At 40.7% G+C, this 15,473-nt stretch overlaps 1 protein-coding gene across 4 annotated transcripts in view; it reads right to left on the bottom strand.

Moving 5' to 3' along the window:
• The window catches only part of LOC139340570 (electrogenic aspartate/glutamate antiporter SLC25A12, mitochondrial-like), a 34,408-nt gene that overhangs the window by 598 nt on the left and 18,337 nt on the right, over positions 1-15,473 (bottom strand). For all 4 annotated transcript variants that reach the window (XM_070976473.1, XM_070976475.1, XM_070976474.1 and 1 more), the window contains 4 exons: positions 14,621-14,761; positions 775-913; positions 335-493; positions 87-177 (listed from right to left, as the gene is read on the bottom strand). In XM_070976473.1, the coding sequence (XP_070832574.1) occupies positions 87-177; positions 335-493; positions 775-913; positions 14,621-14,761 (530 nt within the window). The remainder of the gene's footprint in view (positions 1-86; positions 178-334; positions 494-774; positions 914-14,620; positions 14,762-15,473) is intronic.

Raw genomic sequence — 15,473 nt, 5'->3', positions numbered from 1 at the left:
TGAGGAGAGAGTTAGATCAGGGCAAGACGCACTTCTGGAAACTGACAAAAGGTACATACTTGAGCAAACAGACTTAATGTACTTACTGTCCTCCAAAGTCAACGTAGAACCATCTCTGCAACAGTTCATAGGTCACCAGGGTTACACCAAACTGCGGTGAAGATCTGAAGACGCGAGCTAATGGAAGAGTGTTTGAAAATTACCATGTGGGATTTAATATTTCTGCCATGCCTTCTGGACAATTACAGCCACCACAGCGAGCCCCATTTCCCAGTCATGAAACCACTTATAGGGCTGTAAGTGAGTGTGTGTATGTGTGTGCGCGTGCATTTACCTCCTGCACCCTTCCAAAATGCCCTGAAACCTTCCTCCTTGAGGATCTTCCTGAAGCAGTCGATGACTCCGCTGTATGTCGTCTGGCCAGCTCGGGCCGCCACCTGGAGCCTGGTCTTGATGACATCAGCAGGGGTCACCAGCGAAGCCGCCGGTATACCTTAGGAGACATTTCACAACAGACGTAATGAAGCGCTTTCGCTATGCACAGATAGTGTCACATTGTGACATCCCTGCCGCAGCATCACGCAGGGCTTGAGATGGGTATAGATGTATAGTGTGATAAGACAAAACACTGTATACACAGCCGGGGTACTGTGAGATCAATGGACGGAGAAAACACGAACGAGTAGGAAATCAAAAGGCATTTCATGGGGAAGAAAATGTGATAAATCCCTCAATTAAAATGCAGCTTATGGCTGTTGCTTTCCAGATGTTTACCTGCAATAGCTCCAGCAGTGAGCAGCTGCAGTGGCCCCAGCCTTCCTTCCTCATCTGCCAGTTTCCCCTTAGTGTGGGCATAAACAGGGAAGTAGATGGCAGAGAAGGGGATGTCACGCAGGAAGCAAGCTTTGGCTCCCTAACAGAAAAAAAAGAGATCATTTTAACATACACACACACACACACACACACACACACACACACACACACACACACACAGCCTTGTCTTTGTTACGTTGTAAGGACACAAGACAAGAACATGCAATGTGGGATCCACCCTTTCTGAAGGTTGTACAGCACTGAAAAAAATCAGGCAGTATCCTGTAGTGGATACCAACACAGCTGTCACTTCAAATTATCAATCAGACAAAGTAAATTCCTTCACCTGACCAGATCCAGCCGTGTGGGGACTTGTCAGGGTTTTAGTCATAAGTGGGGTCAATATACACACTGTCTGGGTTTTCTGTCTTTGTGGGTTTAACACACAGTCAGGTTAAACTTACTTTGTGGAACATGACATTCATCTGCTGGAGCCTGGTAAGTTATGAAAAAATTAAGGTTCTTAGGTTAAGTATTTGGAATTCAATACAATATTGATTAAGTCTTAAGAACTATTTGTGCTACTACAGTATTATTATATTGTTAGTCTTTTAACCTGCTGTGGTCAATTGTGTAAATAGTAAACTTTTAACAGCCATACATGCCAACCACTGTCTTGTCATTATGTTCTGAGCATTAAAACCTTACTATAGATTAGAGCTCTGGGATATAATTCATGATTAGAATTTGCTTCAATACGAAACCTTGTATTAAGAACTCATAAAAGGTATCACGATTTAAAGTCGTCATTATTACAGGACAAAAGTCCCAAGACTTTGTAACAACATCAGTCTCATAAAAGTATTATTAATGAAAACTGTCAGACCAAGGTTCTTCAGACTCTCTACACACGTGTTGCTGTATTACCAGTACAGTCCTGTATTTTTTAATTTTGCTGAATTTAACAGATTGCTCCACAACTTAGGTTGTTGGATGAATCTTAAACATCAAAATCTTTATTTACACTTTTGTATTCAATTATTAAAATGTTAAAAGTCTTGAACAAAAATACCAGAGCGCAGGTTTGACCAAACAACAATAAAACAAACAATAACAACAATAAAACACTTATCACAGTCGCTTTTCCCAGGGACACGACATGAAGTGATGAAGAACATCATGTGCTTCAACAGCACGGACATCCTCTTTCTCCCACATTCTTAAAAGTTTGGCGACCTGTAAAACATTCGATAAAAAAGTATAAACATTTGTATTTCTCCATGATAGTGTTTTTTGAGGAACAAAGGCCAAGGACAAATTAGGGGGTTCTTGTGTGGATGCAATACTGTCCATAGTATAAAGTGGAAGGGATCCATAGACAGACACAATATGTTCAGTTTTGTGTTTTTTAATAGGTCTTTTAGCCCTGATTCCATTTCCTCCCATTGTGTGCAATCCACAAACAGAAGGAAAACAAGTGGAATGAAGGGCAATCAATGAGAGAGAGCTGCAAACAGCTGTTTTTACACACCTCCTCTGCTGATTTTGATGCTCTGATTAATAAAAGTAAATACCTAATCCCTTGTTTGTAATGACAGCTTTGGTTAGTTTTAACAGTGAGCACTTGTGAAACTGCCCAATGTGGTCGAGGCACTGTGGATTTTTGATGCATTCCGAGAGTTTTTGTCTACACCTGAACTGCCAGAACAACAGTCTCCTGATTTACAAATTAAGCACAAACGATGCTTTATCGGTTAGTCGGTGCAAATGGAGGTGGATAGGCTTGCTATGTGCAAATGTTTCTTTATTGAAAACAACAACGTGTAGTGTTTTATTTCACACTAACATTCTCACTTTGAGCAGTCATTCACATTTGAAGCAAAACCTCAATAAGCCTCAGAGGAGGCACTGGCAGTCAATTGTCCAACCTGAAGAATAAGTTTAACATCATTTCAACTCAACTACAATGACTACAGGCAGATACAAAAGACAAAATGTTGAAATGGTTCCTGTATCTGACTCATAATCATTCTTACTTTTGAAACTTTCAAGTTGGCTCTGATTTCTGTCATAAATATGTCCCCTAACTGGAACCTCCTCACTCAAGAACAAGTAAAGGTGAAGTCTGGCAGGATAAACTGACCTGTGACCAACTGCTGCTTTGACTAATAAAAGGCAAACTGACCTCAGATTCAAGGACATGTGTCATACATGGAGTTTTTTAAGTTTATAGACAAAAATGAAATGAATGTAATTAAATATGCACAATATTATTCACTTGGCGTGGACCCCACAACTACATGAGACCTGACAAGTGTGTGTGAGAGGTGTGTCTAAAAGCCCAAAGACTGGACCTCACAACTACAAGAGACCTGACAAGTGTGTCTGCGAGAGACTGAACTACATTAAAAGACCAAAACCAGCATGTGCTTACACTGACCTTAACACAGCCAAAATGTACCTTCAAGTGCAAACACTTCAACAATTAAAAGCTTAAAAACTAAAGTAATAACAACCAAAGGACATGTAACACAATTCAGACAAAAATCTGTACCTGCATCTGGGAGCATGGAGATCCCTGAGGGGCTTGTTCGGCAGATGTGGAGAGTTCAGCCTCAGAGGAGGCACTGGCAGTCAACTGTCCAACCTGAAGAATAAGTTTAACATCATTTCAACTCAACTACAATGACTACAGACAGATACAAAAGACAAAATGTTGAAATGTTTCCTGTATCTGACTCATAATCATTCTTACTTTTGAAACTTTCAAGTTGGCTCTGATTTCTGTCATAAATATGTCCCCTAACTGGAACCTCCTCACTCAAGAACAAGTAAAGGTGAAGTCTGGCAGGATAAACTGACCTGTGACCAACTGCTGCTTTGACTAGTAGAAGGCAAACTGACCTCAGATTCAAGGACATGTGTCATACATGGAGTTTTTTAAGTTTATGGACACAAAAATGAAATGAATGTAATTAAATATGCACAATATTATTCACTTGGCGTGGACCCCACAACTACAAGAGACCTGACAAGTGTGTGTGAGAGGTGTGTCTAAAAGCCCAAAGACTGGACCCCACAACTACAAGAGACCTGACAAGTGTGTCTGCGAGAGACTGAACTACATTAAAAGACCAAAACCAGCATGTGCTTACACTGACCTTAACACAGCCAAAATGTACCTTCAAGTGCACACACTTCAACAATTAAAAGCTTAAAAACTAAAGTAATAACAACCAAAGGACATGTAAAACAATTCAGACAAAAATCTGTACCTGCATCTGGGAGCATGGAGATCCCTGAGGGGCTTGTTCGGCAGATGTGGAGAGTTCAGCCTCAGAGGAGGCACTGGCAGTCAACTGTCCAACCTGAAGAATAAGTTTAACACCATTTCAACTCAACTACAATGACTACAGACAGATACAAAAGACAAAATGTTGAAATGTTTCCTGTATCTGACTCATAATCATTCTTACTTTTGATACTTTCAAGTTGGCTCTGATTTCTGTCATAAATACGTCCCCTAACTGGAACCTCCTCACTCAAGAACAAGTAAAGGTGAAGTCTGGCAGGATAAACTGACCTGTGACCAACTGCTGCTTTGACTAATAAAAGGCAAACTGACCTCAGATTCAAGGACAAGTGTCATACATGGAGTTTTTTAAGTTTATGGACACAAAAATGAAATGAATGTAATTAAATATGCACAATATTATTCACTTGGCGTGGACCCCACAACTACATGAGACCTGACAAGTGTGTGTGCAAGAGGTGTTTCTAAAAGCCCAAAGACTGGACCCCACAACTACAAGAGACCTGACAAGTGTGTGTGCGAGAGGTGTTTCTAAAAGCCCAAAGACTGGACCCCACAACTACATGAGACCTGACAAGTGTGTCTGCGAGAGACTGAACTACATTAAATGACCAAAACCAGCATGTGCTTACACTGACCTTAACACAGCCAAAATGTACCTTCAAGTGCACACACTTCAACAATTATTCATAGAGAAACAGCTTAAAAACTAAAGTAAGAGCAACTTAAAGACATGTAACACAATTCAGACAAAAATCAGTACCTGCATTTTGGAGCATGGAGATCCCTGAGGGGCCTCTTCGGCAGATGTGGAGAGTTCAGCCTCAGAGGAGGCACTGGCAGTCAACTGTCCAACCTGAAGAATAAGTTTAACATCATTTCAACTCAACTACAATGACTACAGGCAGAACAAAAGACAAAATGTTGAAATGTTTCCTGTATCTGACTCATAATCATTCTTACTTTTGAAACTTTCAAGTTGGCTCTGATTTCTGTCATAAATATGTCCCCTAACTGGAACCTCCTCACTCAAGAACAAGTAAAGGTGAAGTCTGGCAGGATAAACTGACCTGTGACCAACTGCTGCTTTGACTAGTAGAAGGCAAACTGACCTCAGATTCAAGGACATGTGTCATACATGGAGTTTTTTAAGTTTATAGACACAAAAATGAAATGAATGTAATTAAATATGCACAATATTATTCACTTGGCGTGGACCCCACAACTACATGAGACCTGACAAGTGTGTGTGCGAGAGGTGTGTCTAACAGCCCAAAGACTGGACCCCACAACTACAAGAGACCTGACAAGTGTGTCTGCGAGAGACTGAACTACATTAAATGACCAAAACCAGCATGTGCTTACACTGACCTTAACACAGCCAAAATGTACCTTCAAGTGCAAACACTTCAACAATTAAAAGCTTAAAAACTAAAGTAAGAACAACCAAAAGACATGTAAAACAATTCAGACAAAAATCTGTACCTGCATCTGGGAGCATGGAGATCCCTGAGGGGCTTGTTCGGCAGATGTGGAGAGTTCAGCCTCAGAGGAGGCACTGGCAGTCAACTGTCCAACCTGAAGAATAAGTTTAACACCATTTCAACTCAACTACAATGACTACAGACAGATACAAAAGACAAAATGTTGAAATGTTTCCTGTATCTGACTCATAATCATTCTTACTTTTGATACTTTCAAGTTGGCTCTGATTTCTGTCATAAATATGTCCCCTAACTGGAACCTCCTCACTCAAGAACAAGTAAAGGTGAAGTCTGGCAGGATAAACTGACCTGTGACCAACTGCTGCTTTGACTAATAAAAGGCAAACTGACCTCAGATTCAAGGACATGTGTCATACATGGAGTTTTTTAAGTTTATGGACACAAAAATGAAATGAATGTAATTAAATATGCACAATATTATTCACTTGGCGTGGACCCCACAACTACATGAGACCTGACAAGTGTGTGTGCAAGAGGTGTTTCTAAAAGCCCAAAGACTGGACCCCACAACTACATGAGACCTGACAAGTGTGTGTGCGAGAGGTGTTTCTAAAAGCCCAAAGACTGGACCCCACAACTACATGAGACCTGACAAGTGTGTCTGCGAGAGACTGAACTACATTAAATGACCAAAACCAGCATGTGCTTACACTGACCTTAACACAGCCAAAATGTACCTTCAAGTGCACACACTTCAACAATTATTCATAGAGAAACAGCTTAAAAACTAAAGTAAGAGCAACTTAAAGACATGTAACACAATTCAGACAAAAATCAGTACCTGCATTTTGGAGCATGGAGATCCCTGAGGGGCCTCTTCGGCAGATGTGGAGAGTTCAGCCTCAGAGGAGGCACTGGCAGTCAACTGTCCAACCTGAAGAATAAGTTTAACATCATTTCAACTCAACTACAATGACTACAGGCAGATACAAAAGACAAAATGTTGAAATGTTTCCTGTATCTGACTCATAATCATTCTTACTTTTGAAACTTTCAAGTTGGCTCTGATTTCTGTCATAAATATGTCCCCTAACTGGAACCTCCTCACTCAAGAACAAGTAAAGGTGAAGTCTGGCAGGATAAACTGACCTGTGACCAACTGCTGCTTTGACTAATAAAAGGCAAACTGACCTCAGATTCAAGGACATGTGTCATACATGGAGTTTTTTAAGTTTATGGACACAAAAATGAAATGAATGTAATTAAATATGCACAATATTATTCACTTGGCGTGGACCCCACAACTACATGAGACCTGACAAGTGTGTGTGAGAGGTGTGTCTAAAAGCCCAAAGACTGGACCCCACAACTACAAGAGACCTGACAAGTGTGTCTGCGAGAGACTGAACTACATTAAAAGACCAAAACCAGCATGTGCTTACACTGACCTTAACACAGCCAAAATGTACCTTCAAGTGCACACACTTCAACAATTATTCATAGAGAAACAGCTTAAAAACTAAAGTAAGAGCAACTTAAAGACATGTAACACAATTCAGACAAAAATCAGTACCTGCATCTGGGAGCATGGAGATCCCTGAGGGGCCTCTTCGGCAGATGTGGAGAGTTCAGCCTCAGAGGAGGCACTGGCAGTCAACTGTCCAACCTGAAGAATAAGTTTAACATCATTTCAACTCAACTACAATGACTACAGACAGATACAAAAGACAAAATGTTGAAATGTTTCCTGTATCTGACTCATAATCATTCTTACTTTTGAAACTTTCAAGTTGGCTCTGATTTCTGTCATAAATATGTCCCCTAACTGGAACCTCCTCACTCAAGAACAAGTAAAGGTGAAGTCTGGCAGGATAAACTGACCTGTGACCAACTGCTGCTTTGACTAGTAGAAGGCAAACTGACCTCAGATTCAAGGACATGTGTCATACATGGAGTTTTTTAAGTTTATGGACACAAAAATGAAATGAATGTAATTAAATATGCACAATATTATTCACTTGGCGTGGACCCCACAACTACATGAGACCTGACAAGTGTGTCTGCGAGAGACTGAACTACATTAAAAGACCAAAACCAGCATATGCTTACACTGACCTTAACACAGCCAAAATGTACCTTCAAGTGCACACACTTCAACAATTATTCATAGAGAAACAGCTTAAAAACTAAAGTAAGAGCAACTTAAAGACATGTAAAACAATTCAGACAAAAATCAGTACCTGCATTTTGGAGCAAGGAGATCCCTGAGGGGCCTGTTCGGCAGATGTGGAGAGTTCAGCCTCAGAGGAGGCACTGGCAGTCAACTGTCCAACCTGAAGAATAAGTTTAACATCATTTCAACTCAACTACAATGACTACAGGCAGAACAAAAGATAATAAGTAGTTCATGGAGAGAAAAGTGACAGTAATGTAACTGCATGTGTACAATATTATAGGGCTGCAACTAACAATTATTTTCATCATCAATTAATCGATGTTGATTATTTTCTCAATTAACTGATTAGTTGCTTGGTCCATAAAGTGTCAGTTGTTTTTTTTCTAATTTAATAATCATTTAATTATCGATAATTATCGATTGACCGATTTAGCATTGCAGCTGTACAATACTATTCCCTTGGTGTGTACTCCACAACTACAAGACACCGACAAGTGTGTGAGAGAGGTGAAGTTAAGGTAAATAAACCTTTTACTACATTGTATAGAGCAGGCATCTCAAACTCATTCCACAAAGGGCCGTGTGGCTGCAGGTTTTTCCTCCAACCAATCAAGAGGATGCAGTCTGACCAATCAGCTGTCTGAAGACTGAGATCAGCTCATGAAATGAGTCAAGTCTGGTGTGCTGCTGCTTGGTTGAAGAAAACCTTCAGCCACTCGGCCCTTTGTGGAATGAGTTTGAGACCTGTGGTATAGAGTAACCTTTACCCGAGAGTGCAATGCTATCCTGAACCAGGCAAAACTTAAAATAATGTTCACATTCATGCCAATATGCACCGTCAACAATCTCTCTTCCACTCGAAGAGAGTGGAGTCAAAATTAATGTTGCTGCCAATCATTGACCCATCTCAGGGCCTAAGAATAATAATGATAATAATCAAATAATTCTTGAAATGTATTATCTGGAAATCATTTTAGCTTTGTTTTTTTTTTCTATAAAAAAAAACAGTGGATACTGGCATCTAAAGGGTTAAAATCCCCAAAATATAATTAATATTTGATATGTATATTTCAGGCCGAAGTAGTTGAAAAATATTGAATCATCTAAAGTGGAAGAAAATATGAATATGTTTTTACAGCAGTTTTTGGGAAGTTGACATTTTTTTTGTCATTATGGACAAATGCATTAGTTTATTGAAGGACCTCTTTATTAATAAATCAGCCGCAGGGCCGTCAAAAATAAGCTGGCCTGTCTCGTTGTCAAGCCACACTTTCACCATTAATTTCATGTCAAATCAGAATGAATCCCTCCTTGAGTTACATTAATCACACACTTGTTTAGTGTTTTATTAATTGAAGCAATGATGAAACTGACCATACTAACCACCGTTTTAACCTGACACGTGCCAGCAGCGACCACACTGTTAGCCAATTAGCCAGCTAGCCAATTAGCCAGCTAGCTTGACCTCGGTAGCATAACGTAGCTGTCCCTCCAGTTGGCTTACTAACTGTTTGAAAACGTAACCACCTCTGTTACTAGCAAGAAATGATAACTGTGGTAATTCACTCGTATCTTAATGTTCACGTAGCACAACTTACCTTTTCACAGACACTTGTCCCAGCCATCCGCACACACCAACACGCCCACGTAAATTGCTTCTCTCCACGTTAGCTCCTCACGTGAGTCGGGTCAAGGAGCACTTGTTTTGTATAGTGAGCACATCCTGTAAGGGTGGTAATGCTGTCGTCTGTAGGACTCCGCCGTCCGCCAACGCAATCTTATGAGGGGCCGTGCAAGCCATAATTCATTCAGGCCCTCTCACGTACTGTCCTTTCACAGACACATATTTTTACTCTCACATTAATTTATTTTCATTCTTACACCAACACATTTTTATTTTCATATTTATATATTTTTACCCCGCGACCCCAAAAGAGATAAGCGGCATAAAAAATGGATGGATGGATTTATATATTTTTACTCACACATTCATACATTTTACTCTCATATTCATATATTTTCACTCACTCCATATATTTTACTCTCATATTCATATATTTTCACCGACACATTCATACATTTTGAAAGCTGAATTCATGTTGTTTCACCATTTACTATAACATGTTTCTTCATTTAGAACCATGGCAATCATCATCATCATCATCATCATCATCATCATTATGTTAAGAAAAAATAATTCAATTCAATCTTAATATTGAATTAATTAAGAACTCTCTCTGTTTCCTGGTGGTTTGTGTGGCTCCAGTTCGAACCCTTGTCCATAACACTCATATTTAGATATTTTCACTCACAAATTCATACATTTTGCTCTCATGCACATGTGGCCAATGTATATTTAATATTTTGAATAATATATGTATATAAGAAGAAGATGTATGTATGTGTGAGGGACAGAGTATAATAGAAAAGGAAGTACAGTGGAAATGGAAGGCAGGTCATTTTATCGCACTTTGATTGACTGAGAAGTTAGACCAGGGTCATGTTCAGGTCAGATCAGCATGGACAGGAGAGATGAGGCTGCAGCAGGCCATTGGGGTTTTAAGAAATATTTTATCTTCCCCTGAGACTGTCACATCTTTGTCCTTGTCCATTGAGTGCCAGAGAACAGGCTCATCTGCACCTAACATTACTCGCAGCGCAGTGGAAAGTGAGATGAGAGAACTTTTCAGGCCTCACAACTCCCAAGTCGCTTCAGCGGGCCAAGTGGCTAACATTACACTCGGCCAAACTGGAGGATTGCGGCAGTCTTTACTATATCAGACTCAGCAACACTTTGGCAACTGGAGCTCCCAGGCAAGGAAGAGGTGAGAACAATGTACATGGCAGCTTAACAGGAAGTTATCAACCTACTGACTGTAAATCCTAAATCTAAGTTTGCTAATTTAGCAACACACTTTGGCACCACAGTCAATGTTGCAGTATTAGTTAATGTTTTCAAAAAACATGTCCATAGTAAAAAATAATAAGGGTTAATTAAAAAATTAATCAAATGACAGAAAATATTGGAAGCTATTTTGTATTTATAAGCTGACCATAAGAGGGGTGTTGATTTGTTAGTTTTTAACAGGGGGGATGGTCCAGTGGGATTTTGTTACAGAGGTGGCTTGGCCTGTTGGTGTATTGCAGAACAAACACTATATTATAGCAATATTATAGGAATACTACAGGAAGCAGTGTGTAAATGATCCTCTCACTCTTCTGCAAATACATGTTGCTATTTGTCATTTTCAGGATGAAGGTGACACTAGGATAGACTATATAGACTACAATATAGTATAGACTTAAGTATTTATAGTACATAGGCTAATTTAGAGAATATTATAGATCCGAGATGAACAGAACGGCCGAACTGAGAGAAAAGGGCGCAATCACAAATCCGTCTACTACTACAGGGCCATGGATTTATCAATACACAGCACAGGTAGGCTACTGATCTTCCAGAGCCATGGTCAGGGTCATAGATTCTAACTTGCACAAAACTCAGTCAGATAAAGGATGAGTCAGCAGACTAGACTGACATGTTCAACTAAACAACCCCTCTGCCCCTGCACTCTGCCCACTACTAGGGGACGGAGAGGTGAGATGGCAGGTTACAAGGGGGAGGCATTGTGGTAATTTTGTTAACAAGTGGGATGGCATCCCCCCTCATCATCCCTCAAATTGCCGACTAAATGATGCTCTCTCTCTCTCTCCCTCTGAGGTTACATTACTTTTGACTGAATATCCTTTATTAATGTATGTAGCAGTAGCTACATTACCCGAGGAAAGCACTGGTTAAGGTTACTGTTATTTTGGTTAATAGATTTAAGTTGATGAGCTTAATCTTGCTAGAAAAGGTCAGTTAAAGGCTTTGTTGTGTATGAGTCAGTACTACAGCATTGTAGAGCAGGTGAGGATGGACATGGCTGACACTCTTGTGTATTTTAAGTTAAGGCTATTCCTGCATTACCTCCAACTTGGTACCATTGCGTTGTGTAAAGTGTAGCAAATTACCCTCTAAGAAAGACTAACAAGGGTATAAGAATGGAAAATAAAGATGCATTGTTCTTCTAATAACTAATAATTCTAATAACAGTGATATGGCTTCACCCTAGATTGCAGTACAGTTTTCGTCTAATGAGCAGCAAATTACCCTGTAATAAGGTGAAACTATGTTGAATAAAAACCCATTCAGTGTAGTATCTGATTGTTTTATAAGCTGTGTCTGGTATATATTGTAGTTGCTTATATTGTATAAATAGCATAGGCCCTCAAGCTATGTTGGTGGCATTAAATGTGGTGTTTAAATATATTTGGTTGTACTGTGGCTAATTTGGATTGAGTAAAATACAGAAGCAGGCTCAGTCATTCCATATCAGAATATTGTCAGAACTACAGACCATTGTCACATTGTTCAGCCCTAAGTGATGGTAACATTAGCAACTCTTATTGCCTTATTTCAAGTAAAAACAGTATTATTTTAGCTTGTTGTAGGAGAGCCTTTTATGCTTTCTACATCTATGTTCTTGTTCATGTTCTTGTTTTGATAGGAGTTACGGTTAAGTCAGCATAAGCCCAAATGTGAGACTAGTGCAGAGGCAGAAAATGGCTGTTTTCCCTCCACGTTTCTGTCTGCCCCTGTCTATCTGACTGGGGGGCCCCTATCGTCAATGGCAACCACCTCAAGTTGCTGTGGCAACCTCTGAGCCTCAGTCCTTCTCTGAGCACTCCTCTGCCACACTCACAAACACATATGTAGCTTCAGCTGCAGCTATGTGGCTGATTCAAATGATCAACTCGTCATCAAGCTCTGCAGTGGCTTGATAACGAGCCACTAATCTTATCTTACTATTACTGGTGAGTTTGAAATGGTAGTAATGTAATGAGTGATATTGTTCTGTTAGCATTAGCCACAATGCTAACAGCGGCTAATGCTAACATGAGGTCCTATGAACTTGTTGGTGCATACAGGTTTGACTTTTCATATCAGGTTGTTGTGCTAATATGCTAATGATTAGCATGCTAATGCTAACATGCTAACCTACAGTAAAATGATTCTTAAATGCATTCTAATGGTGTTTGAGATCTTTTCAATATGCTATTTGACATGCTAATGTTAGCTTGGCATTAGCCGCTTTTAGCATTGTCATAATTTACACACTCCGGCAGTAGCCCCCATGGTCCTTTCGAAATTTCCCCAGGGAAATTAACATCAGGATAAGATGAGCAAGCCTTGCACGTGTATTTCCTGGTTTGAGGATGACTAATTGTAATTTGGCTGCTTGAGCATGCTCAGTAAGCCGAGTGTGTGTGAAAAGTGTGCTTGTGCATTACCGGCCTCAACCACTAGAGGCCGATACTGAGTTACTTCTGCTAAGCACACTTAAGCACACTGTGTTGGTAAAAGTGCATTGTGAGGTCATGCCTGAAAACTTTACAGGGCATTATTTTGACCTTCTTTTCACTGAATTAGCTGTTATCGTTGTGGGGTCCAGGATTTTGGACCCCACAAAGATTTTGGACCCCACACTGTGACTGTGCTGTCAGGTGCTGGACCCCACCATGTGATAAAGACAAACACACACACACACACACACACACACACACACACACACACATGCCTCACAGGCAGAGGCAGTGGTTGAGGTTTGTCTGGGGGATTAAGTGAAGCTGTCTTATTCAACCTACAGGGGGGCTTTACTGTTGATGATGGAGTCAAAGAGCCCCAGGCAGAGAGAAATCCATCACACGCACACACGCACACACACACACACACACACACACACACACACACACACACACACACACACACACACACACACACACACACACACACACACACACACACACACACACACACACACACACACAGAGCACTGCTGCGGACTCCGGTGTGGCTGGCTTCTTCTGCCAAGAGGAAGTCAGCTTTTTTTCTCTTTTCTTTAACAAGCCACACACTGTCTGCTACTCATTAAAATATGGAGTATGAACACATGACTCGAGCTGTGAGCAAACCCACAAGGATCTGGAAAGGAGCGGTAGCAAAGCATAATCCTTCACTAATTTGCTGTTGGTTGTTGGCCGCGGCTCCTTCTGCATGTTTAACACAGTCTTAGAAAATTGCAAACAGTCAGCAAAAGGACTGTTTGATCTTCAATTTTCTGATCCTGATCTCCATTACGTCTGTGTACACATACAAATGTTTGTTCAAATACAGTAGTATTTCATCTGTGCATCGTTACAGGGAAAAAATCAAATCATATGTTAATATACAGCAGTGGAAAGTAAAGTACATTCCCTAATTCACTATGTTGTATTTGAGTATTTCCTTCTATGCTACTTTACTCTCTTATTTCACAACATTTAAGAGGGAAATATTGTACTCCACTATATTTGACAGGCAGATTAGGATTTTCTTGCTTTTTAAAGCTTTTTAAGTGAATGCACCATAAATACCAATCCAATTACATAATTTATAATAATGTAACACTGAAATTATTTTGCATGGAGGACCTTTTCCTTCTGACTGTTACGCTGTGGTCTTGAGCTGAATTGTTTAGTCGATTAATCACTTAGTTGCAGCTTAATTTGTCAAATCTGTCATTTGATTATTTTAATTATTATTCAAATTATTTCCATGAACACACACGCAAAATTCCTGAGTTCCACCTTAACTGTGAGGATCTAAAGACACCTTTCTTCCACCAAACTCTTCCATTATTATTACATACACTGAAGTGAGCAATAAATAAACTCCCCCATGTTGTTCGTGTTGTATCTTAGGAACATAAGAGCACCTTTCACTGCCCTTGCACGACACTTATCAGAGGTTGATGCTGCAGACGTCATGGTGCTGCAGAGGTGTTGACCTACCTTGTAGAGGCCAAAGAAGCCCAGGTCTCTCACAACACTCAGGGCACTGACCCTGGGGCCTGTGGTGATCTCTCCAGCCACCTGCAGACGGATCTTAACGATCTCCAGAGGATTGGTGAAAATCACCTGGGAAGCTCCAGCCTGCAGGATGCAAGAAGAAAAAAAGAAAACGGCTGACGAGTGGTTTATATGCACAGATGTAGGTTTCTGAGATTGACAGGTCACGCATCTGAGGGGTGAACTTAAGGTGGAGATGTAATGATGTGTAAGCATTTCTCCCTGGTAGGAGTTTTCCAATTATCTCGGTAAACTTCAGCACAATACGATACTTTTTCCCCTGATCTAGTAAGAGAATGGCCTTGACAGGAGGAGGAAAAGGCAGGCATTGATAGAAGAACAACTGGGGTCAGAACAGAGCAGACATAGGGTGAGTAGAAGCCCCGGCTCATGGTTGAGAGGCTCTGACCCTGGCACCGGCCCTCTGCCCCCTCGCCTCCCCTCAGGCACCTCCTATGGCAGGGTGAGCGGCCCAGCCTGGCCTCACCCCCGCACACTTCCCCAATTCACCCCAATTCCCAGGGGAGAGCGCTGAATCACCCAGTCCGGGCAAGCAGTGCCCTAAAGGCACAGCACCCTCTGACTCAGGCACATTTATCACCCTCCCCAAATCTAATCAGGCCCCAGGATGGCTGCTGGTGACATTCAGGGCAGGGGTCTTATCTGTAAACATCCGAGCAAAGGTCTAAAAAAAGCTCTGGCACATTCAGTCATTTTCAAAGCAGAGGGGGAATATCCGCTGCTCTGAAGATTGATGCATTCACCCCGTCTCTTTTATCTTCTTCAGTTCTCTCCT

This window comes from Chaetodon trifascialis, chromosome 12 (assembly GCF_039877785.1).
Source record: "Chaetodon trifascialis isolate fChaTrf1 chromosome 12, fChaTrf1.hap1, whole genome shotgun sequence".
Lineage (NCBI taxonomy): Eukaryota > Metazoa > Chordata > Actinopteri > Chaetodontiformes > Chaetodontidae > Chaetodon > Chaetodon trifascialis.
This window is presented reverse-complemented; position numbering and strand designations above follow the sequence as displayed.